This window comes from Anguilla rostrata, chromosome 10 (assembly GCF_018555375.3).
Source record: "Anguilla rostrata isolate EN2019 chromosome 10, ASM1855537v3, whole genome shotgun sequence".
Taxonomy (NCBI): domain Eukaryota; kingdom Metazoa; phylum Chordata; class Actinopteri; order Anguilliformes; family Anguillidae; genus Anguilla; species Anguilla rostrata.
The window spans coordinates 1,143,549-1,165,806 of NC_057942.1; the positions used below are offsets into that span (position 1 = coordinate 1,143,549).

Sequence of the window (22,258 nt, forward strand, 5' to 3'; positions counted from 1 at the left end):
TGGCCTTTCATACTAGGAAAGGAGGCAAGGAAGGATAAGATAACTGGAATGCACCCCTGCAGGTACGCACGCCTGCCACTTAAAGGGAGGAGAACAGGAAGGGCGTGGTGTACGGACAATGGCTTCAATGCAGACCCGCCCATAAACACGACTAATCAACGGAGGAAAACACCAATAATAACAGCATCACGTTATATCAGTCATTGCCGACAAATGACTCAACTAGGCCACTTCTGACAAGTAGCCTACTACCATCGACGTTAATTCTGTCAGTTGAACTACCGTTAACATTTTTAGCAATAGACTACAGCAACAAAAAGTCACGTCCAGAACAGTAGAAAACCAAGCTTAGTGGATCTCAAGGGCATTTTATGATTTTTTGACGATGTCAGAAAGTGGCCAGCCAAATGATTACACACGGGCTGATAAAGCTTCTTGATATCGGAGGTTCAGAAAATGAAAGTCCTCCCCAGTATTTTGTTCCCATCGCTGGGATTTGCTAATTAGCGCCGCTCTTCAGCCAGGAGGGAGAGCTAATTAGTGAAATCAGCCGGCTGAGTTCATCAGTGTAAGAAGCACATGGCAGGACTTTTACTTTCTGACCCTTGCACATCCAACCTGGTTGTGATACATTTTGCCATTTTATTGTAGCCTACCTTCGTGTGAAGTTGTTTGATCGTCGCCACGCGGTATTGTTCGGACCGGTTTAAATCGAGTGAAATTCCGCCCAGCCGCTATGTCACCTACCGCGTGGTGGAGGTGTATGTGTAGCCCCCCCAAAAAAAAGGCACGTGCGGCGACTTTTCTTGAGGTGGCCAGAAGTGCTTGGTCCCGGAAGGAAAACAATTGCGTAAGTAGGCTACTCAGGTTAAGTAGGTGTGAAAAACTTTCACTGCACATCGAGTCACTCGAAGAAGTTTTTCCTGGCTGTGGGTGGTGACAAGTGTAACAGACATAATTTACTCAGCATGAAATAGTGAGTAATTCAAAGACATTTTAATTTATACTGGACATACGAACATATTTGCCCTGCGATAGACTGGCGACATGTCCAGTGTGTATTTCTGCCTCTCACCCAATGCATGGTGGGATAGGCTCCAGCATCCCCCGCGACCCTGACCAGGATAAGCGGGTGTAGATAATGGATGGTTTTATGGATGGATATATACTATATATGGACCAAAAATATGTGCCACAATAATGTGACGATGCATAGCTTACATACTAATTTTTTCTTCCCTGTAATCTTGGTAATTGCCCATTTGGGAAGACTCTTTGGACTCCAGAATGTGATGAATTGTGGGATACACTTTGCTCCAAATGCCAGCACTAGGGTGAGGATGCATTAAGTGCGGGAAACGTACACTGCGTGTCGCCATTTTCAGATGCGGGACAGTCTTGCACACTTGTTTGTGCCATGTGAACGGTCACGTAAGTCAACGAAACCGCGAGCGTGCGTCATGGGACAGGCCGGCCTACATAAATATTTTGAGTTGCTACACCCTGCGCTAAAATCACTCTGGAGTCTATACTGAGATTTCTTTTTAATGAACTGTCCACAGGGCCGACCCAAGCCTTTATGGAAGAATTTGACTGATTTGGGTGTCTGGCTTTAGTCTGACTGCGCTTGCGTCAAAATGCAGTTAACGCCCGTTAGTGCGCATGAACGTGACCCCAGCTCCGACTGAGGCAGCGGGAATTGATTAAACCAGCAGTAGTATTAGCTAGCCAGCCCGTTAACGTAATATTGCATTTTTGTATGATTACCATTGACGTAATATAATATATCAAAAAAAAACAAACCACCTTTCAAGCTCTCCTGGGACATTTCAAGTGCTCTTGGGTGCCCTCTGTTGGCCACGGGGCCCTAAGCAGGCGCATAGTTCACTTTTGCGTCGGGCCAGCACTGACTGTCCAGAAGGTAAAGATATCCGATCAAATGTTTGCAACTCCAGATGAATTAAGGGTAAGTACATTTTCAAGTTTGAGTACATATTACACAGGCTATAGTTATGATTTGTAATGTTGCAATAGAGTGAGGTTTCATTAACACTAGAAGGGGTAGAGCTACAAGTCAATATTTAACCAATGGAAAGGTTCTGCAGACCATGGGGAAATGCACTGATTGCGAAAAGTCAGAGCATTGTGGACCACCTGATACAGTACCAGCTCCAACCATGTTTAATGAACTCATTCTCCCATCACTATTGCTGTGATGATGATGATGAGTGAGGAGTGTGAGGCTCACAGGGTCCGGGCTGACATCACGTGTGCCCATATTGTCATAACCACCCAGCGTTGTGATGTCATAACCCTGCGCCACTGGGATCCACCCTTCCTTTCACAGGTGAGACAGAGCAGGCTGAGTGTAGTCTGTACACAGGAACTGGGCGTGACCAGCAAACGCAAACACCCTCAGCCTCCGAGCCGATCGGCAGTGGGCTCCTTCCTGGAGACAAGTGCCGTCTCCTTCCAGCGTACCGGAATCTACAAGAGGGGAAAAGAAATTCCTCACATCTGGAAAAGGAAGACTGATCTTCAGAATAAAATCTCACGTATGGTGGAATATCCGGGTTGTCTGAAGGGGACGGTTCCTAGGCAAGTACGATATTAACACCTTTTTTTTTCTTTTGAAGATAAAAAAAGCCCAGATAAAACCTGCAGCCACTCGTCAGAAGATGTTTTTCCCCTAGCAGGAGGACGCAGACACAGCGCAACAGTCTGCTCTGAGGATGGAGATCTCTGCGGTCAACAAGTCACTGCTCTCCAGAGTGCTGCCGCCTGTGCTGCTGCTGGAATGCGTGCTGGGCATGCTGGGTAACGGCGGGGCCCTCTGGATCTTCTGCTTCTACGTGAAGCCCTGGAAGAGCAGCACGGTCTTCCTGTTCAACCTGGCTCTGGCCGACTTCCTGCTCATCGTGATCCTGCCGTTCCGCGCCGTCTACTACCTGAGCGGGCTGGACTGGGCTTACGGCGACGGCTTCTGCCGCATCTCCCTCTTCATGCTGGCCATGAACCGCGGCGGCAGCGTCTTCTTCCTCACCGCCGTGGCCGTGGACCGATACGTGCGGGTGGCGCACCCCCACCACCCCGCCAACTCCGCGCCCGTCTCCAGGAGCGTCTGCGTGGCCGCCGCCGTCTGGCTCCTCACCATCTCGCTGGCGGCCCGCCTGCTGGCGGTGCCGGGCCAGGCCCAGAACTCCACGCTCTGCGAGTCCTTCGCCGCCGCCGGCAGCGGCTGGTACCACGCGGTGTACCTGCTGGAGTTCGCCGTGTCGCTGGCCGTCCTCCTGTTCTGCTCCGCCCGCGTGATCGCCGAGCTGCGCCAGAGGGGCCTGGGCAACAACGCCAGGATCAGGAGGGCCCTGTGGTGCCTGGCTGCCGTCATGGCAACGTTCGTGGTCTGCTTCATCCCCAGCAACGTCACGCTGCTGCTGATCTGGGTGCAGACGCTGCGCGGGGTGGAGGGCAAACTCGGCTCTCTGGGCACCGTCTTCTACATCACCGTCAGCCTGACCTACCTCAACAGCGTGCTGGACCCCCTGGTCTACTACTTCTCCAGCCCCGCCTTCAAGGCCCGGCTGAGCAGCATGGCGAGGGCCCGCCCGTGGAGGAAGGAGCCGGCCGTCACGGACGGCGACGGAACCAGAGACTCCAAGATCTAACGGCGGCTGAAGGCCACGGACCAGGAGATGATGTCATGCAAGTCAGCGAGGCACTCTTTCCCTGCGTGGGGGAAAAAAAACCCCAGCATCCCCATCCGGTGTGAGGGCGTGGCGTAGGCTGGAAGGGCTTCTTTTTTGTTCTTTATAAATATAATAATTACAGAGTTCTCAGAAGCTACACATTTAGGTATGCAGTGCCTAGAAATACAAAGTATGTGAAATTAACATTTAACTTATCTGATTACACCATCTGCTCAGTTTCCTCCCTGTACTAAATATGAAACGACAATAACGTCAGCCAGGAAAAGGAGAACATGCTGTGTAAAAATGTCAGTTTTCTTTCATGCGCAGCTGGCTACCAAAAGCAATCACATGAGGTACAGTATTTATCACAGTAGCTGTGTCCCAGCAGGAAATCAAACCTGCAACCTCTTATTACACAACCGCACCTCCCTAATCATTATGCAGCAGGGTCAAACTCATATTTGGAGAGCAGAAATTATCACTTTCACACATCTTTAGTTATTTTTATGCTTAAATTCCAATGGTATGATACTCTGTGACAAAATGTTGAAATTGATTTTGTTTGCAAATAAAACCATAGCGTTGTTAATATTAAATAAGAATATATAATAATAGAATGACTGAAAAGCTGGTACATCTCATGCATGAAATGTACGGAACATGTCCTGTTTCAATTGGTTTCTCAAATTTAAAGTTTTATTTATAGAAAACAGTTTTGAATATTACAGGTACAAACAGGTGAAACAGGTACTGCCAGTGTAAACAGTAAAGACCAGAACGGAGAGAGAGAGAGAGAGAGAGAGAGAGAGAGAGATACAACATAAACACGTGCCATCTATCTCGAAAATCCATTTTCTGTTCTCAGAAACTCCTGCGAGGAAGAAGAAAATGATTAAACAACACTCCATTTTGAGCACTTAAAAAAAAAAAATGTGTATAATATTTAAACTCAAAAACATTCACGTTATAGCTGTGGCGCCATGAGCGCTACAGTAGCTGGATACTTTGTCTCGCTCAAAGAAAGGTCAGATGGGCCTTTCAGAACCTTCAGAACCTTTCTAGCGGTCAGAAAGGAAATGGAGGTTACGGTCAGTGTGGAGGAGAAGCCTGCTTCTCTCCGCCTTCACCTTCAGAACTTCAGCTGCACTGCTGTGGGAAGCAGCCTTCCCTCCCGTCGGTTCCCTCAGTCTCAGATACTCTCTGGCCAGAGACGTCGCTTCTTCCTCACTGAGGGTGAAGAGGAGAGGCCACAGTGACCACAGTGTACACACGGATCAGTTTTTTACTGAGCTGAACCGCTGGGCTGCCTCAACTCAAACCTGTAATTCATACAATAAAACAGGGGTTGCTGTAATACTGCAATGCCTGTGGGCTCCTGGAATAAAACTCGTTTCTGGCGCATCTCTTCATAAGTGGGAAAAGAAAAAAAGGGTCTGTGATTGTGAAAAAGTACTAAAAAGCGTAAAAATGTTCACAGATTTATGGACCTTTAAGATGTGACTCTAAAGAACAAAAGCTCACCAAAAGATAAATCAATAATTTTATTTCACCACAAGCTGCAGGACAGGTGAAATGAAACCTCTGAATGAGAATGCTCACCTTACTGCTCACCAGTTCCTGCTCATGTTACTGCTCACCAGTCCCTGCTCACGTTACTGCTCACCAGTTCCTGCTCACGTTACTGCTCACCAGTTCCTGCTCACGTTACTGCTCACCAGTCCCTGCTCACGTTACTGCTCCCCAGTCCCTGCTCACGTTACTGCTCACCAGTTCCTGCTGAGCAGGTGGTCCACCAGGTCTTTCACTTCGCTGTGGCGGCCGCTCGACGTGACGTGCTGCTTGAGGAGGGGGAAGAGCCTGGTCTTCACCAGCGGCTCGTACTGGCCGCTCTGGCACACGAAGGTCAGCACCGTCTCCTTGATCTGGAGGAACGGGACGGGTCTGAGTGTATAGGCTCAAAACGTACCTCTTTAGTCAATCCTATAGTTAGCAGTTCCTACACAGCTCTACATCCTGACAAACGGTAAAGTTAGATTGTGGAGCTTGTGATACGGTTGTCTGGACTACTGAGTGGGCTGGGATACGCTAGCAGTACTGCCCCTCCAGCCAGCAGCCCAGCCTGGGGCACTGTGCTGAGCTGTGGCTTTGAGGAAGGAAGGCAGTTCAGTGCAGAGTTAGCCCTGCAGGGTTACAACACAAACTGAAATCAGGTTGGTGCTCCAGTCGGAGGACTCTCAGTAATGGCTGTCTCAGCCATCACGCGTATTCACTGGTGGTTGTGGATCGTTTAGCATCAGGATGGAGCTTCTATCCAAGTGTTTACTCCCGGGTTTCTGGCACAGAGGCTACGTTTACTCAGTGTGTTTACAGTCTTTATAGCGCCTGGGGCTCCTGCCCCTCCCTCACCCTTAGTTCACAGACCGCTTGCTCCAGTCCTGTCCCTCCATGGTTCCTCCCCTGCTTCCTGCTCATAACCCTGACGCACCCTGGAGCTCCAGATGTGTCACCCTGCCCCTCTGAACTGCACAATACTGAACTGCACAATTTGGACTTCAACTACTTCGGTTAGTTTATTACCTCATCCGTCACCTGCTCAACCCAGTTTGTTTGCTGTGATTGACCCCTTATTACATTTCTGCCACATTACATTCTACCGCTACTGTACACCAGGCTGGCCAGTGAAGGATGGGCTCCCCCTCTATAGCCGGGTTCCTCCTGAGATTTCTTCCCATTGGGGAGTTTCTTCTCACCCAACAGTGTTTTTTTACCCAGTTTTTGGGGGATAAGGGCTGATTTTCCTGCCAAGTGTCTTTTTGACAGTTTTCTGTAAAAACCACGATGGTAAATTCAGTGTTCAGCGTTGTTTATAAGCTTGTTTTTGCATGCAGTTGTCTGTGAAAGACAAGGACAAATCCAGATTGACTCTAGGCCCTACAGTTAAACTCAGAAACAAAGCAGCAGCATTATAAGCGGGATGATGAAGATGATGAAGATGTTGCACCTGTGAAGGAACTCCCGCCAGTTCTCCAGTGTTCATGTGCTCCTCCACCTGCTCCAGGACCGTCAGGGGGTTACAGGAAGACAGGAAGCACTGCGGGGGGACGACACAAAGACGCACTTCAGCTCCAGAGCGCCGCAGCAGCTCGCCTGACTCAGACAGGGGGCGGGGCTGCGGGAGCCAGGTGACCTCACCTGTATCTGCTGCTGCTTCTTCTGCGAGCAGGGGATGAGCAGGAGGGACCCCAGGGAGAAGGCGGAGAGCCCGGCTTGGGCAAAGCGCTTGGCGATTCCGATCAGGTCCAGGTTCAGCAGGAAGGGACACCTGGGGGGGGGCGGCGTCACATGGTGAGGGGGGGCAGAGTCACGTGGTGAGGGGGCGGAGTCACGTGGTGAGGGATGGCGGAGTCACATGGTGAGGGGTGGCAAAGTCACGTGGTTAGGGAGGGCGGAGTCACATGGTGAGGGAGTGCGGAGTCACACGGTGAGGGGGGGCGGAGTCATCAACGTCAATGTGTCAATCAGGTGACAACAACCTTCCAACCCCACATTATAATGCATTATAATCTGCATGAAAATCAGCAATGTGTCAAAGGGACAAAGCCCAAACTGCTTTATAACCTTTATGAGTGGACCCAAGCAGTGACTTCATTTTAAAAGAAACCAAAATCCAGCAGGCACTGTGGCCCTCCAGGGCTGGAGATTGGGATGCTGAATTTGATTAGGAACAAGGACGTACTTCAGAAGCAGGAGGAAGGTCTTGTACAGGGTGGTGATCTGTTCCGAACTCAGCGGAAGAGACACTGTAAAAGACCAAAGGAGAGGAGATGGAGCATAACCAGCAGACCAGGGGAAAATAACGAGTAATACGATCAGAAATAATTCAGCCTTTTATGAAACACACAAAACTGGGCACCATGCCCAGGACAGACCCTGGGTACAATACATATTTTATATATTTTTTCCATGTTGGTTAAATCTGAAAGCACTCCTACAGAATCATAGAGAATTAAAAAATAATTTCTTGTTATTAATCAAAACATACAATCGTATGAAATAAGAATTATGCTCTGAATACTGGAGGAAAAAAGAGATGCTTCTTCTAAAATAGTCTGTGGTTAGTAAGTAGTACAGAGTTCAGAGTGAGCGATCTGTGGTGATCGCCGCAGGCGTCACCTGACATGAAGGGGGCCAGGATCACACTCCTCCAGGTGCGGGGGAAATTGGACACCTGCAGGGCAGACAGGTCAGCTGCTTCATTTGGGGGGGGGGGGGGGCGTTTACACGCACGATATTCACGGCAGACTCGCAAAAACAGAGCAGCGTTCAAGAGCAGGAAACCCACAGCACCCCGAGGTGAGAAACACAGCGTTACAAACCGCCATCAAAAGCAAAACAAGCTGCCGGCGGTTAAAAAGGAAAAAGCAGAGAAGGGTGCAGGTGCCGTGCGGCCATTTTACCTGCCAGACCGACGGTACGGCCGCAAGGACCTCCAACACCTTCTGCAGGTAGCTGATCTGCGAGGGAGAAACAGTGACATCAGAAACAGTTCTCTTCCACTGGCTGCTAGTGAACTTGTGTGAGCGGAACCGGGCGCTGAGGACCAATCACGGGCCGGCTCACCATGCTGAAGCCCAGCAGTTTCTGCAGCACTCCGTTCCACAGCTGAGGGTCAAACACCTGGTACTCCAGGCTGAGATCGGCCACCAGACGCACCGCCTGCACAGGCACAGGGACCGGGGAAACTCAGAATTCTGGGTATTGTAGTCCTGATAGTGCAGCATGCAGCTAAGATTAGCACTGACACTGCAGCAGCATCACAGACGTCTTAAACCCACCACAGCCATGAACCCAAACTCACCCACGGTGTACCTAATGTCACCTGGGACACAGGCTCTCTAAACCCCACCCCCCCTACCTGGGACACAGGCTCTCTAAACCCCACCCCCCCTACCTGGGACACAGGCTCTCTAAACCCACACCCCCCTACCTGGGACACAGGCTCTCTAAACCCCACCCCCCCTACCTGGGGCACAGGCTCTCTAAACCCCACCCCCCCTACCTGGGGCACAGGCTCTCTAAACCCCGCCCCCTACCTGGGGCACAGGCTCTCTAAACCCCACCCCCCCTACCTGGGGCACAGGCTCTCTAAACCTCGCCCCCCCTACCTGGGGTACAAGGCTCTCTAAACCCCGCCCCCCTACCTGGGGCACAGGCTCTCTAAACCCCGCCCCCCTACCTGGGGCTCGTGGCTGTGGTTCTTCCACAGGCCCTTGATCATGCCCTCCTTGGGGCTGCTGAGGAAGGACTCCACGGTGTAGGGGATGTTGAGAGCCTCCAGCTGGGACAGGTAGATGTGGCACTTCAGGTGATACCTGCACCAGCCAGAGCAGACACAGAGCAGAGACAGAGTAGAGACAGAGCAGACACAGAGCAGACACAGAGTAGAGACAGAGCAGCCATTAAACGCCACAGGGACAGACTTGGCGGCTAACCCAGCACCTACTGTTAACACACAACATACACATACACACACATACACGCACGCACGCACACACACACACACAGCAGTAGAGGGATACGGGGTCTTACTGGACTTTGGAGCGGTCGATGTGCAGGAGGGTCTCCAGTGTGGGGGGGTCGGCAATGTGGACCAAACACAACAGGGCGCGGCTCCGGTGGAAGAATGTGAGGCGAGGACCAGACCTGCTGAGGGGCTGAGACACACACACACACACACACACACACACACACACACAGACACACACACACACACACACACACAGACACACACAGACACACACAGACACACACAGACGCGCGCGCGCGCGCACACACACACACACACACACACACACACAGACAGACACACAGACACGCACACACACACACACGCGCGCACGCACAGACACACACACACACAGACACACAGACACGCACACACACACACGCGCGCACAGACACACACACACGCACAGACACGCACACACAGACATACACAGACACGCACACACAGACACGCACAGACACACGCACAGCCACGCGCACAGACACGCAGACACAGACATACACAGACACACACACACACACACAACTTGTTTTCACAGAGCCCATGTTTATAAGAACGCTTTACTGACTAGGAACGAGGCTGCAGCTGAACAGCCGCACACACAGGGGCCCCGCTGGGCACCCAGGCCCCCGGTTTGGGGGTTTGGGGGCGCTGTGGGGTTTGGGGTTTTGGGGGCGCTGAGGGGTTTGGGGAGCAGTGGGGTTTGGGGGCGCTGTGGGGTTTGGGGCGCTGGGGGTTTGGGGGAGCGGTGAGGTTTGGGGGTGCTGTGGGTTTGGGGCGCTGTGGGGTTTGGGGGAGCGGTGGGGTTTGTTGGAGCAGTGGGGTTTGGGGGTGCTGTGGGGTTTGGGGGTGCTGAGGGGTTTGGGGGCGCTGTTCTAACTCACCCACTTTTCGGCAGTCAGGATGGTGTTCAGCAGCCTGGAGCTGAAATCCAGGGGGTACATCTGCAGCAGGTACACCACCCTGGGAGGGAACCCTGAAAATTACTCACCCAGACCCCTGCCCCCACTGTACCCCAACCAAACACAACCCCACCCAAACCCCGCCCACAAGCTCAGCACATCCTCTCGCAAACGTGTCTGTCTGCTGCCGCCCCACAAGATGTGGGGGCCAAACACCATTTCTGGAGGTGTGGGGTGAACCCCCTGATCGGCGCTGTTTTCACACACTGTTCAAAGCTGGTGAAAGGTTAGGGGCGCCACCCAGAGGCCACTCTTGAGAACCACACGCGAAACAAATACAGGTAGCGCACAAAAAACGGCAGCACCAGCGTAAGACCAGCCAAAGGCCAGTTACCACGGCGATGGGTCGCCTCCTGCGGAGTGGGACGGTCCCAGAGTGTGTGACAGTGACTGGAGTTTGCAGGCGTGTGTGCACGCATGTTTGTGTGTGCGTGTGTGCGTGTGTGTGTGTGTGGGGTGTGTGCGTGTGAGTATGTGTGTGTGTGTGTGTGTGTGTGTGTGGGGTGCGTGTGCGTGTGCGTGTGTGCGTGTGTGTGCGTGTGTGTGTGTGTGTGTGGTGTGGGTGTGTGTGTGCGCGTGTGTGTGACCTCCAGTACCTCATGAGGTCAGGATCCTCTCGGATGTCAGTGACAGAGTCCTGGAAGTTCATTTCCTTCAGAAAAATAAAAAAATTATAAGTCAGACAACAATGCAGGACAATGCAGTGATATCCTACATCAAATGAGAAAGAATCTAATAAGCAAAAAGTATACCTGGAAAACTGCCACTTAAAGATTTTGGATAAAGAATGAATTTTAAAAATGTCCCTCCCCCCCACAGACAGCCCCCCCATCCCACAGACAGAAGGATCTCTGAGCCCTTTCCGCAGCTTTCCAGAAAGAATTAAAAAAAAAAGGTTTTCTAGTACCGTGGAAGGCCTGCGGGGGGCGCTGGGACTCACCTTGGCTGCAGACTGCCCGGTCTTGCAGAGCCACTTCTCCAGCAGCATGTCGCGCACCTTGCACACGTCCACGTTGTTTATCGCCGCAATCTCCATGACGACCGCGTGGATGTCTGTTCCGTAGACAAAGGACACGAACATGACCTGAAACTGCGCTGGAGACGGAGAACGCTGGCCTGTCCACACCTGACCTGACCGGCGGTTACAGACAGGAAGCTGATATGAAGGTGGCGGGGTGGCGGTGTGGGTCCCAGCGTGAGCCCCAGTCTGTCCTCGGGACAGGAGGCCGTACTGAGGCAAGCGCTGGGGGGACCTGGGTTTTCGGCAGTGGAAGGACTGGCTGGCTCGCTTTTTGAGAAGGGCCAACGTTTTCCCCAGTGGCAAGACTGTGAGGTTTGTTCACCAGGGTGGGCCTGGGATTTTCCTAACAGAGGGGCCGGGCGGCCTGCTCACCGGGGAAAGCCTGGGATTTTCCTAACAGAGGGGCCGGGCGGCCTGCTCACCGGGGAAAGCCTGGGATTTTCCTAACAGAGGGGCCGGGCGGCCTGCTCACCGGGGAAAGCCTGGGATTTTCCTAACAGAGGGGCTGGGCGGCCTGCTCACCGCGGAAAGCCTGGGATTTTCCTAATAGAGGGGCCGGGCGGCCTGCTCACCGGGGAAAGCCTGGGATTTTCCTAACAGAGGGGCCGGGCGGCCTGCTCACCGGGGTGGGTCTGGCCCATGGAGCCGAGCATCCGCTGCTCCACGCTGCCGTGCTCGAACAGGGCCACGATGAGCCGGGCGGGCAGGCCCGTCAGCTTCTGCAGCTCCGGGGAGGCCAGGCCGCTGGACCGCAGAGTGTTCTCCGTGGCCGAGCGCTGGTACTGCAGCTTCAGCTTCTCCATGAAAATCTCCGCCTTGGACCGGGATTCTGCCTGAGGTCATGGAGCACATCCACAGGGACTCGTTAGTTATTATTCATCACGGATGATACCAGCACAGAGCACACGGAAGCCAGTTCAGACAGAGATGCTCGAGATCTAAAGTGGTCTGACCTCCAGGTTGGGGAACTTCAGCCATTTGTCTCCCAGAGCCAAGCAGAACTTGAGAGACCGGGCCTTCTCCACACCTGCAGAGGGGAGAGGGGAGTGTGGGAACTACCGTAGAGGAGTCGCATCTCCACTCTGTCTACACCAGACCCTGTGCTCCAGCTCACCTGCGCTGTGGCTCTAACTCACCTGCGCTCTGACTCACCTGCGCTGTGGCTCTAACTCACCTGCGCTCTGACTCACTTGTGCTCTATCTCACCTGCGCTCTGACTCACTTGTGCTCTAACTCACCTGCGCTCTGACTCACCTGTGCTCTGACTCACCTGTGCTCTGACTCACCTGTGCTCTAACTCACCTGCGCTCTGACTCACCTGCGCTCTGACTCACCTGCCGGAAGCTCCTGTGCGATCTTGTGGGCGGTGGCAGCGGCCCACTCGGGGTTCCTGATGCAGAGGACGTAGTCCATGATGGTTTTGGCGGTCCTGGCGGTCTCCCTGCCGGGGGCGTGGCCCTGTGGCCTCTTGGCCTGCTCCAGCAGCAGCGGCTTCAGGCTCCTCTCGAACACGTGGCAGACCGCAGACATGTACAGCTTGTCCAGGCTCACCTGCAACCGGCGGCGGCAGGGCAGCTTAAAAAGGGGGAGCCCCCGGGGGTACACACGCCCCTCAAACCCGTCTCACCCAGCCAGACCCCCCGGGAGTGCACACGCCCCTCAAAACCCGTCTCACCCAGCCACACCCCCCGGGAGTACACAAGCGCCTCCAAAGCTCACCAGCCACTCCCAGCCAACCCCCGAGTCCACGCCTCAAACCGTCTCACCCAGCCACACCCCCGGGAGTACACAGCCCTCAAACCGTCTCACCAGCCACACCCGGGAGTACACACGCCTCAAACCGTCTCACCAGCCACCCCCGGAGTACACCGCCCTCAAAACCGTCTCACCCAGCCACACCCCCCGGGAGTACACACGCCCCTCAAAACCGTCTCACCCAGCCACACCCCCCGGGAGTACACACGCCCCTCAAACCCGTCTCACCCAGCCACCCCCGGGAGTACACACGCCCCTCAAACCGTCTCACCCACCACCCCCCGGGAGAAACGCCAAATTAAGTCAGGACGGCTAAAGACACCGGTAACAGCTAAATACCAGTGACACACCCATCAGTACAGCACAGCCTACCTTCATCAGCTTGCTTATAAGCAGCAGAGTAGGAAAGGTCTCCTCACTGAGTTCTGGGGCTGATGGATGGATGAAAGGATGGATGGATGGATGGATGGGGGAGAGAAGAGAGAGGAGTAAAAATCATGTGCACAGCCCCACCCATCCCTGGAGCTACACAAGCACATGCTCTCAGTAAGCAAAGCGGTCAGCTCTGGTATAAAACCCCAGGACAAGGTGGGTCCCCCCAGGGCAGGGTGGGTCCCCCCGGGACAGGAAGGGGCCCCAGCACGAGACTCACAGATGATCTTCCAGAAGTAGCGGTTGGTCTGCAGGAGCAGGTGGAAGGGCAGCCGCGTGTGGGCCAGGGGGGTGGGCTCCAGGGAGTTCTCCAGCAGGTAGCAGCTCTCCAGCTCCGCAGGGGGCGAGATGCGCTTGTAGGACTTCAGGTGCTGAAGCAGCCCTACTGTCTGTGGCAGGGAACCGTGTTACACCACTGTACTACAGTACTTTACAGTATTACATTACAGTACTACAGTACTTTACAGTATTACATTACAGTACTACAGTACTTTACAGTACATTACACTACTGTACTACAGTACTTTACGGTACATTACACTACTGTACTACAGTACTTTACAGTATTACATTACAGTACTACAGTACTTTACTGTACATTACAGTACTACAGTACTTTACAGTACATTACACTACTGTACTACAGTACTTTACAGTATTACATTACAGTACTACAGTACTTTACAGTACATTACACTACTGTACTACAGTACTTTACAGTATTACATTACAGTACCACAGTACATTACAGTACTAAAGTATATTACCTGCTCCAGCGGGAGACTGGTTATCTTCTCGTCGGCGGTCTGTATGATTTTGAGAACAGCTTCAATCCTCTCGTAGTTATATGGGCTGAGCTGTGAACAGACAAGGCCTTTAATCCCTCAGACCAGAGCTGCAGGAATCCCTGAGGACTACCAACCAAACACAAATCAAAACGTGCACCCACATTACAGCACTAATTCTGTTCTGAATGTTGCTAAACTGTTTTTTTTAATGGTTGGCAATCTTCATCAGTTTTACTGGAATTTAACTACATTAAACCACAGTTCAACTGCACACACACACACATGCACACGCACATACACTCACACACACAGACACGCTCACACACTCACACACACACACGCACATATACACTCACACACACAGACACGCTCACACACACACACACACACACACACACACACATACACGCTCACACACACACCTTTAGTATCGCAGCGCTGAGGCCGATGACCAGCTCGCTGGTGCTGTGCAGCCGGGGGATGATCTGCAGGGCGCGCTCCAGGGCGTCAGCGTGGCCTAGCGCCTCCCCCTGGCCGGCGCCGGTATCACCCATGCCTGCCTCGTCCCCTCCCAGGTCTTCCTCCGTCTCCTGCTGCAGCAGCAGGGTGGTGATATAGAGGTTAAGGGCGGCGTCTCCATCCAGCTGGTACGTGCTGTAGAGAGACAGCAGGTACAGGTAAGGAGCTGGTACGTGCTGTAGTGAGACAGCAGCTACAGGTAAGGAGCTGGTGTGTGCTGTAGAGAGACAGTAGCTACAGGTAAGGAGCTGGTACGTGCTGTAGAGAGACAGTAGCTACAGGTAAGGAGCTGGTACGTGCTGTAGAGAGACAGCAGGTACAGGTAAGGAGCTGGTACATGCTGTAGTGAGACAGCAGCTACAGGTAAGGAGCTGGTGTGTGCTGTAGAGAGACAGTAGCTACAGGTAAGGAGCTGGTACGTGCTGTAGAGAGACAGCAGCTACAGGTAAGGAGCTGGTACATGCTGTAGTGAGACAGCAGCTACAGGTAAGGAGCTGGTGTGTGCTGTAGAGAGACAGTAGCTACAGGTAAGGAGCTGGTACGTGCTGTAGAGAGACAGCAGGTACAGGTAAGGAGCTGGTACGTGCTGTAGAGAGACAGTAGCTACAGGTAAGGAGCTGGTACGTGCTGTAGAGAGACAGTAGCTACAGGTAAGGAGCTGGTACATGCTGTAGAGAGACAGCAGGTACAGGTAAGAGCTGGTACATGCTGTAGTGAGACAGCAGCTACAGGTAAGGAGCTGGTGTGTGCTGTAGAGAGACAGTAGCTACAGGTAAGGAGCTGGTACGTGCTGTAGAGAGACAGCAGCTACAGGTAAGGAGCTGGTACATGCTGTAGTGAGACAGCAGCTACAGGTAAGGAGCTGGTGTGTGCTGTAGAGAGACAGTAGCTACAGGTAAGGAGCTGGTACGTGCTGTAGAGAGACAGCGGGGGAGGGGGGGATTTGGGGGGGGGTCACCTGCAGTACTGGAGGAGCAGATCAGCACTCATGTTCCGGTTCTTCACCAGCGTGGGGATCAGGTTCCTCTTCAGCTCCCGGCACTGCCGGAACACCGACTGGATGGAGATCTGGAGCCAAACACACAGGTGAGTGTACAAACCAGCTCTCACAATCACCACACACTCTGGAGCCAAACACAGGTGAGTGTACAAACCAGCTCTCACAATCACCACACACTCTGGAGCCAAACACAGGTGAGTGTACAAACCAGCTCTCACAATCACCACACACTCTGGAGCCAAACACAGGTGAGTGTACAAACCAGCTCTCAAGCGGATACACTCACTCAGTTCTGATTAAATTCAATTCATTAGTTAATAAATCCGCATTACAGGCATTTTTCAATTAATTTCAATCAAAATGGAACCTGATTATAACCCTGATGGTTGGCACAGGTGAAATTTTAAAATGATTAAGGCCCAGGTGAAATGCTAAAGTGATGAAGTTGCATGCAGAACAGAGGCAGAGGGCGCTGGACTGACCCCCAGTTTCCCCAGTTTGATGCCCCACTCAGCGTCCGTCATCAAGTACAGGAACTTCTGCCGCTGCTGGTCCTCCTTATACAGACTGCATAGATGAGCCCCGACCATGGCCACAGCCTGGAGCACACAAATGCGTACACACACACACGCGTACACACATGCATGCACGCACACACACGCGTACACACATGCATGCACGCAAGCACAGAGATCAAAAGCAAAAACTTACATAAAACACACTTTAATATTTCAAAATTTGAAGTGATTAACCAATGAAATTGAGTCAGAATTAAACTGTATAAACCTACTAACATGTGGTAAAGAAAAACATGATAAAACCCTTTGATCTTACCAAGACCTTCTCATAGTTTTGCCAGGTGTTGTTGATGACCTTCCAGAGGATTTCAAGCACGTCTTTCTTCGGCAGAAGAGTGCAGTATCCAATGGCCAGATCACAGTCCACCACCCTCCAGTTAAGCACCTTCATCAGGGACACACAAACACACGTACATTACACATACGGTTGGCTATGGCTAGGCTAGCTCACCGTGCGCAGGAGCGCTACGGATAGGCTAGGTCACCTTGTGCAGGAGCGCTACAGATAGGCTAGCTCAACTTGTGCAGGAGGGCTACGGCTGCGCTAGCTCACCTTGTGCAGGACGGCTACGGCTGCGCTAGCTCACCTTGTGCAGGAGGGCTACAGATAGGCTAGCTCACCTTGTGCAGGAGCGCTACAGATAGGCTAGCTCAACTTGTGCAGGAGGGCTACGGCTAGGCTAGCTCCCCATGTGCAGGAGGGCTACGGCTAGGCTAGCTCACTTCGTGCAGGAGGGCTACGGCTAGGCTAGCTCACCTTGTGCAGGAAGGCTACGGCTAGGCTAGCTCACCTTGTGCAGGAGGGCTACGGCTAGGCTAGCTCACCTTGTGCAGGAGGGCTACGGCTAGGCTAGCTCACCTTGTGCAGGAGGGCTACGGCTAGGCTAGCTCACCTTGTGCAGGAGGGCTACGGCTAGGCTAGCTCACCTTGTGCAGGAAGGCTACGGCTAGGCTAGCTCACCTTGTGCAGGAGGGCTACGGCTAGGCTAGCTCACCTTGTGCAGGAGGGCTACGGCTAGGCTAGCTCACCTTGTGCAGGAGGGCTACGGCTAGGCTAGCTCACCTTGTGCAGGAGGGCAATGGCGACGTTCTTGATGGCGTCCAGGGTGGTCTTTCCGATGTCGCTGAGGCATTCCCTGTCCCGCAGCAGCCGATGGCTGTCATGAAGCTGAAAGAAACCGAGTGGAGTGTCAATCAGCTGGGAGACCAGAGACGCGTGTGACTGACAGGTGTCAGTACCGGCCAGCTGAGGGTCCAGGTTGTAGGACCGAGGGATGATTGGGTGACAGGTGTGAGTGACTGAGTGACAGGTGTGATTGACAGGTGTGAGTACCTGCGAGCTGAGCGCTAGCTCCATGTTGTTGGATAGAGGTGTGTTTGAGTGACAGGTGTGATTGAGTGACAGGTGAGTACCTGTGCGCTGAGCGATAGCTCCATGTTGTTGGATGGAGGTGTGATTCAGTGACAGGTGAGTACCTGTGCGCTGAGCGCTAGCTCCATGTTGTTGGACAGAGGTGTGATTGAGTGACAGGTGTGATTGACAGGTGTGACTGAGTGACAGGTGAGTACCTGTGCGCTGAGCGATAGCTCCATGTTGTTGGATGGAGGTGTGTTTGAGTGACAGGTGTGATTGACTGACAGGTGAGTACCTGTGCGCTGAGCGATAGCTCCATGTTGTTGGAGGTGACGTGCTGCAGCACGCTGCTGAAGGAGCAGAGCAGCAGTCTGAGGGCGAGCTGGAGCTGGCTGCACTCCTGCAGGTTCTGCAGCATCACAGACACAGGGCCCAGCAACGGCTTCAGGAAGTCACAGCCTGTACAGACACACACACACATACATATACACACAGAGTCACAGCCTGTTTGATGATGTGGATTTAAACAGGAAATTACACTGTATCTTGTTATAATGAACATGAACGCATTAATATACATTACCAAAATATAACAGCAGCCAAAATAATCATAGCGTCGCGAAACTGACCTTCCACGTAAGGGCAGTGTGACAGACAGGAACAACCCAGAGGGTACAGCTTTGAATCTGGAACACGGATGAAAATTAATTTCTCTTTTTAACAACTCGCCCGGGCCAAACAAAGATACTCCCCCGAATAAAATAAGGTCCGTGGCTACAGGTCCCTGTACAGGCAGCGCTTTTCATTAGACATACTGTGTGGTCTGTTCATGGTGTCATATGTCACTCTATTACCAGACGTGACATTAGTTTATATAACAATTTAATGTGATGAACAATCCACTGTTGACATCACGAATCATCATGGCACCTGGGCTAAATTCCTGTAAACCAGCGTGTTTTACATACAAGCATCGTGCTACCTGTGTGTTTATCATACACTGTGCTACCTGTGTGTTTACCATACCCTGTGCTACCTGTGTGTTTATCATACACTGTGCTACCTGTGTGTTTATCATACACTGTGCTACCTGTGTGTTTATCATACACTGTGCTACCTGAGTGTTTATCATACACTGTGCTACCTGTGTGTTTATCATACACAGTGCTACCTGTGTGTTTATCATACACAGTGCTACCTGTGTGTTTATCATACCCTGTGCGCTGGATAAATTCGCCGGATTGGGTGCCCTACCAGAGGACGAGGGCAGCAGGGCTGTGGTGATCTCATACTGGATGGGCAGGACGGACAGGGGATCCAGGACGATCCCGTCCTCGTTAAAGACGTCCTGGAAGCTCCACTCCGTGTACGGGTCCCGCTCTGCCTCCAGGGAGGAGTCCTGAGGGCAGGACAGTCAAACAGTCACCCAGCGCCAACCCAACACACCGTCACCCAGCACCAACCCAGCACCAGCCCAAAACACTGTTACCCAGCGTAAACCCAACACACAGTCAACCAGCGCCAACCCAACACCACCCCAACACACCGTCACCCAACACCAACCCTGCATACCGTCACCCAGCGCAAACCGCATGGAAGCTAGGGATGCAGAAATGGGAACCTTGGTAGTGAAGCCGTAGTCGTCGATCTGGCACTGTCTGTACACGTCCACGGCTGCACGGGTGCTCATGCACAGCTCCACACAGTCCAGCAGCAGGTCTGAGACACAAACACGCGCTCATCGGCATCGTCATCATCATCCTTTTCATCACCACCATCAACATCATCATCATCACCATAAACAGCATCAGCATCATCATCATCATCATCATCATCACCATCACCATCAACAGCGGCAGCTTAGCAGTGAAACTCTGACGGCGGTCAGCATGCAGACGCCGTTGGAAGGCGTGGCCTGGCCCACGCGGCGCGCTACCTCTGTGGCACACGGTGACGGCCTGGCAGGCCAGCTGGTGGATGACGGCGGGCAGGTTGAGTCCTTCCGGAAGGATCATGGGAACGTTCTCCTCCAGCATCTGGCACAGCTTCTGGGCGGCGCAGAAGAAGACCCGGCCAGTGCTGGCGTTGCAGTGGTGCTGGTACAGCTCGCTGTGGGGGGGGGAGGATGGGGTTAGGGTTCAGCAGGGCTGGTACAGCTCGCTGTGGGAGGGGGGGGAGGAAGGGGTTAGGGTTCAGCAGGGCTGGTACAGCTCGCTGTGGGGGGGGGGGTGGTTGCAGGGTGGTACAGTCGTGGGGGAGTGGTAGGGTTCAGTGGGTAGCTTGCCCAGCCCATGGACCTGGATGACTACCCATCATGCACTGCCGCCCACCCCCCCGCCCCCTCACCTGCAGATCTTCAGGGCCTTCTCCACCTTGCCCACGGCCAGCGCCCGGAGTGCCAGGTCTGCCCACAGCTCCTGCTCGGAGCGCTGGAGCTGGCGGGCCAGCCGGTGGAGCCCCGCCTCCGTGGAGATGGTCTTCATCTTGCCGTCGGCGTCGTTGGCCACCACCGGGGCGGCGCCGTTGGGCCGGCCCGAGGCCCCGCCCCGCGTGTTCTCGTACGCCGTGATGTGCTGCTCCTGGAACTGGGCCCGCAGGGTGGCGTCGGCGTAGTCCTCGGGGGTCAGGAAGATGTCGAAATCCTCCTGCGGGCGGAGGAGAACAGGAAGTGCATGCGAATCCGCCAGCCTCCATTTTGGGGCGCGCAGAAGACTATAAACAAGGCCCAAGATGGCGGGTACATGAAGGGAAACAGGAAGTCAGAGAGTAAACCACACGCACTGGAGGTCTGGACCCTCGGACGTACCTGCAGGTGAGCGATCGCCTCGAACATCTTCAGGTTGTTTTCACACTCCAGGCTTTTAAAAGCATCATCTGTCCAAAAAACGTCTAATTAATATAATATAATAAACACAGAGACTCAATCAGACGATTAAAACGGCAAGCTCTGCCAGCTGGAGTCTGGTCAGGCCCGCATGCGTGATGACGACAGCACTCACCCTTCTGGATCCTCTGCAGGAATTTCATAACCTCCACCATCACCTGAGCCACCACCATCTGGTGCTGCTTATGCTGTCAGACGCCGCCGAACGCGAGCAGAGTGAGTATGTCAGTGATGCAGTATTAGCTTAACTTCACAATTAAAACAAGTCTTTAACACGCAGCAACGTGAACCAATACAAGAATCATTCGAGCTCCAGTTAAACAAAAATAAACCCTTCTGCAACTTCCTGTAACGTTCAGCGGAAGCACGATCTCCCATAATGCACTGCTCCCGAGGGCGGGTCGCCCCTCACCTCCTCGGAGACGTGCGCTTTGTCCTGCAGCTCCAGCCGCGCCCAGGTGGCCAGCTTCTCGATCACACGCTCCGCCTCCTCAGGGGAGAGCTGCTTCAGGAGAACCACACACGCCTCCCCCTGCAACGACACAGCCCACTCTGCACCAATCAGCACACACCTGCTCACTCTGCACCAATCAGCACACACACGCCTCCCTCTGCAACGACACAGCCCACTCTGCACCAATCAGCACACACTGCTCACTCTCCACCAATCAGCACACACCAGCTCACTCTGCACCAATCAGCACACACTGCTCACTCTCCACCAATCAGCACACACCAGCTCACTCTACACCAATCAGCACACACTGCTCACTCTCCACCAATCAGCACACACCAGCTCACTCTGCACCAATCAGCACACACTGCTCACTCTCCACCAATCAGCACACACCAGCTCACTTTCCACCAATCAGCACATTACATTACATTACATTACATTATAGGCATTTAGCAGACGCTCTTATCCAGAGCGACTTACACAACTTTTAGTTAGCACTTTACATTGTATCCATTTATACAGCTGGATATATCTGAAGCAATGCAGGTAAGTACCTTGCTCAAGGTACAACGCAGTGTCCTTGCACCGATTCGAACCAGTCACCTTCGGTTACAAGCGCAGTTCCTTACCCACTGCGCCACACTCCGTCCACACACACTGCTCACTCTCCACCAATCAGCACACACTGCTCACTCTTCACCAATCAGCACACATTTGCCCCTATGGGCACATTGCCTCTAATTACACTACAATGCCCACAATCCAAAGCAATCATTGACGTCAAGCAGCTATAGAAATATAACGGACCACAATGCAAACCAGAGAAAATCTGCTTTAAAATCATGCAATGTAAAAATGCCACTCCACTTCCAGCCCAAAACTGATCCAGGGCTAATGCTGAAGGGCAAGCTATCCATTTCTACTGTGTGCAGAACGCCCCGGCTCACCGACCTTGGCCTGGCCCACCAGCTGGATGAAATACAGGAAGTAGATGTGGAACGACGGCAGCCTGTAGGCCTGGGCCAGCTTCAGGGCGTCCTCCAGGGAAGAGGGCAGGTTCTGCTTCAGGATGTACCTCACCAGGGTCTGCGGGGGGAGAGAGGGGGACACCATTGCCTTCATTTCACCCCAAATCAAACCTGCAGGAAATGGGACAGGGGCCGGACAGCAGCCCCCTCCCCAACCCCAACCCTAACCTTACCCCAACCGTAATATCACTACTACAAGGCTCCTGAAGTCCCATGCAAAAACCT

At 53.1% G+C, this 22,258-nt stretch overlaps 2 protein-coding genes across 4 annotated transcripts in view; one reads left to right on the top strand and one right to left on the bottom strand.

The window, feature by feature from the left end:
* Nucleotides 1-4,514, top strand: LOC135264593 (hydroxycarboxylic acid receptor 2-like). 2 transcript variants are annotated; one of them, XM_064353318.1, is made up of 2 exons: nt 1-850; nt 2,348-4,514. In XM_064353318.1, exon 2 carries the CDS (start codon nt 2,733-2,735, stop codon nt 3,663-3,665), a length of 933 nt encoding a protein of 310 aa, XP_064209388.1. In that variant the 5' UTR covers nt 1-850; nt 2,348-2,732; the 3' UTR covers nt 3,666-4,514. The 2 variants fall into 2 exon arrangements, with proteins under 2 accessions (XP_064209388.1, XP_064209389.1); XM_064353319.1 differs by lacking the exon at nt 1-850 and adding an exon at nt 880-976.
* Nucleotides 4,358-22,258, bottom strand: part of kntc1 (kinetochore associated 1) — a 27,182-nt gene continuing 9,281 nt past the window's right edge. For both annotated transcript variants that reach the window (XM_064353315.1, XM_064353314.1), the window contains exons 28-62: nt 21,957-22,091; nt 20,961-21,080; nt 20,664-20,736; nt 20,471-20,538; nt 20,011-20,309; nt 19,601-19,773; nt 19,286-19,383; nt 18,919-19,063; nt 18,294-18,350; nt 17,960-18,123; nt 17,374-17,478; nt 16,567-16,695; nt 16,215-16,331; nt 15,691-15,800; nt 14,636-14,867; nt 14,193-14,282; nt 13,646-13,814; nt 13,366-13,424; nt 12,573-12,789; nt 12,192-12,265; nt 11,861-12,071; nt 11,158-11,270; nt 10,814-10,869; nt 10,140-10,218; nt 9,279-9,403; nt 8,926-9,061; nt 8,310-8,405; nt 8,147-8,203; nt 7,863-7,917; nt 7,426-7,489; nt 6,882-7,011; nt 6,691-6,780; nt 5,457-5,611; nt 4,817-4,916; nt 4,358-4,560 (exon numbers count right to left, since the gene is read on the bottom strand). In XM_064353315.1, coding sequence (XP_064209385.1) covers nt 4,525-4,560; nt 4,817-4,916; nt 5,457-5,611; nt 6,691-6,780; nt 6,882-7,011; nt 7,426-7,489; nt 7,863-7,917; nt 8,147-8,203; nt 8,310-8,405; nt 8,926-9,061; nt 9,279-9,403; nt 10,140-10,218; nt 10,814-10,869; nt 11,158-11,270; nt 11,861-12,071; nt 12,192-12,265; nt 12,573-12,789; nt 13,366-13,424; nt 13,646-13,814; nt 14,193-14,282; nt 14,636-14,867; nt 15,691-15,800; nt 16,215-16,331; nt 16,567-16,695; nt 17,374-17,478; nt 17,960-18,123; nt 18,294-18,350; nt 18,919-19,063; nt 19,286-19,383; nt 19,601-19,773; nt 20,011-20,309; nt 20,471-20,538; nt 20,664-20,736; nt 20,961-21,080; nt 21,957-22,091 — 4,137 coding nt within the window. In that variant the 3' untranslated portion in view covers nt 4,358-4,524. The remainder of the gene's footprint in view (nt 4,561-4,816; nt 4,917-5,456; nt 5,612-6,690; nt 6,781-6,881; nt 7,012-7,425; nt 7,490-7,862; nt 7,918-8,146; nt 8,204-8,309; nt 8,406-8,925; nt 9,062-9,278; nt 9,404-10,139; nt 10,219-10,813; nt 10,870-11,157; nt 11,271-11,860; nt 12,072-12,191; nt 12,266-12,572; nt 12,790-13,365; nt 13,425-13,645; nt 13,815-14,192; nt 14,283-14,635; nt 14,868-15,690; nt 15,801-16,214; nt 16,332-16,566; nt 16,696-17,373; nt 17,479-17,959; nt 18,124-18,293; nt 18,351-18,918; nt 19,064-19,285; nt 19,384-19,600; nt 19,774-20,010; nt 20,310-20,470; nt 20,539-20,663; nt 20,737-20,960; nt 21,081-21,956; nt 22,092-22,258) is intronic.

Coding starts and splice junctions, on each gene's coding strand:
- LOC135264593 (XM_064353318.1), top strand. CDS start 2,733: ATGGAGATCTCTGCGGTCAACAAGTCACTGCTCTCCAGAGTGCTGCCG.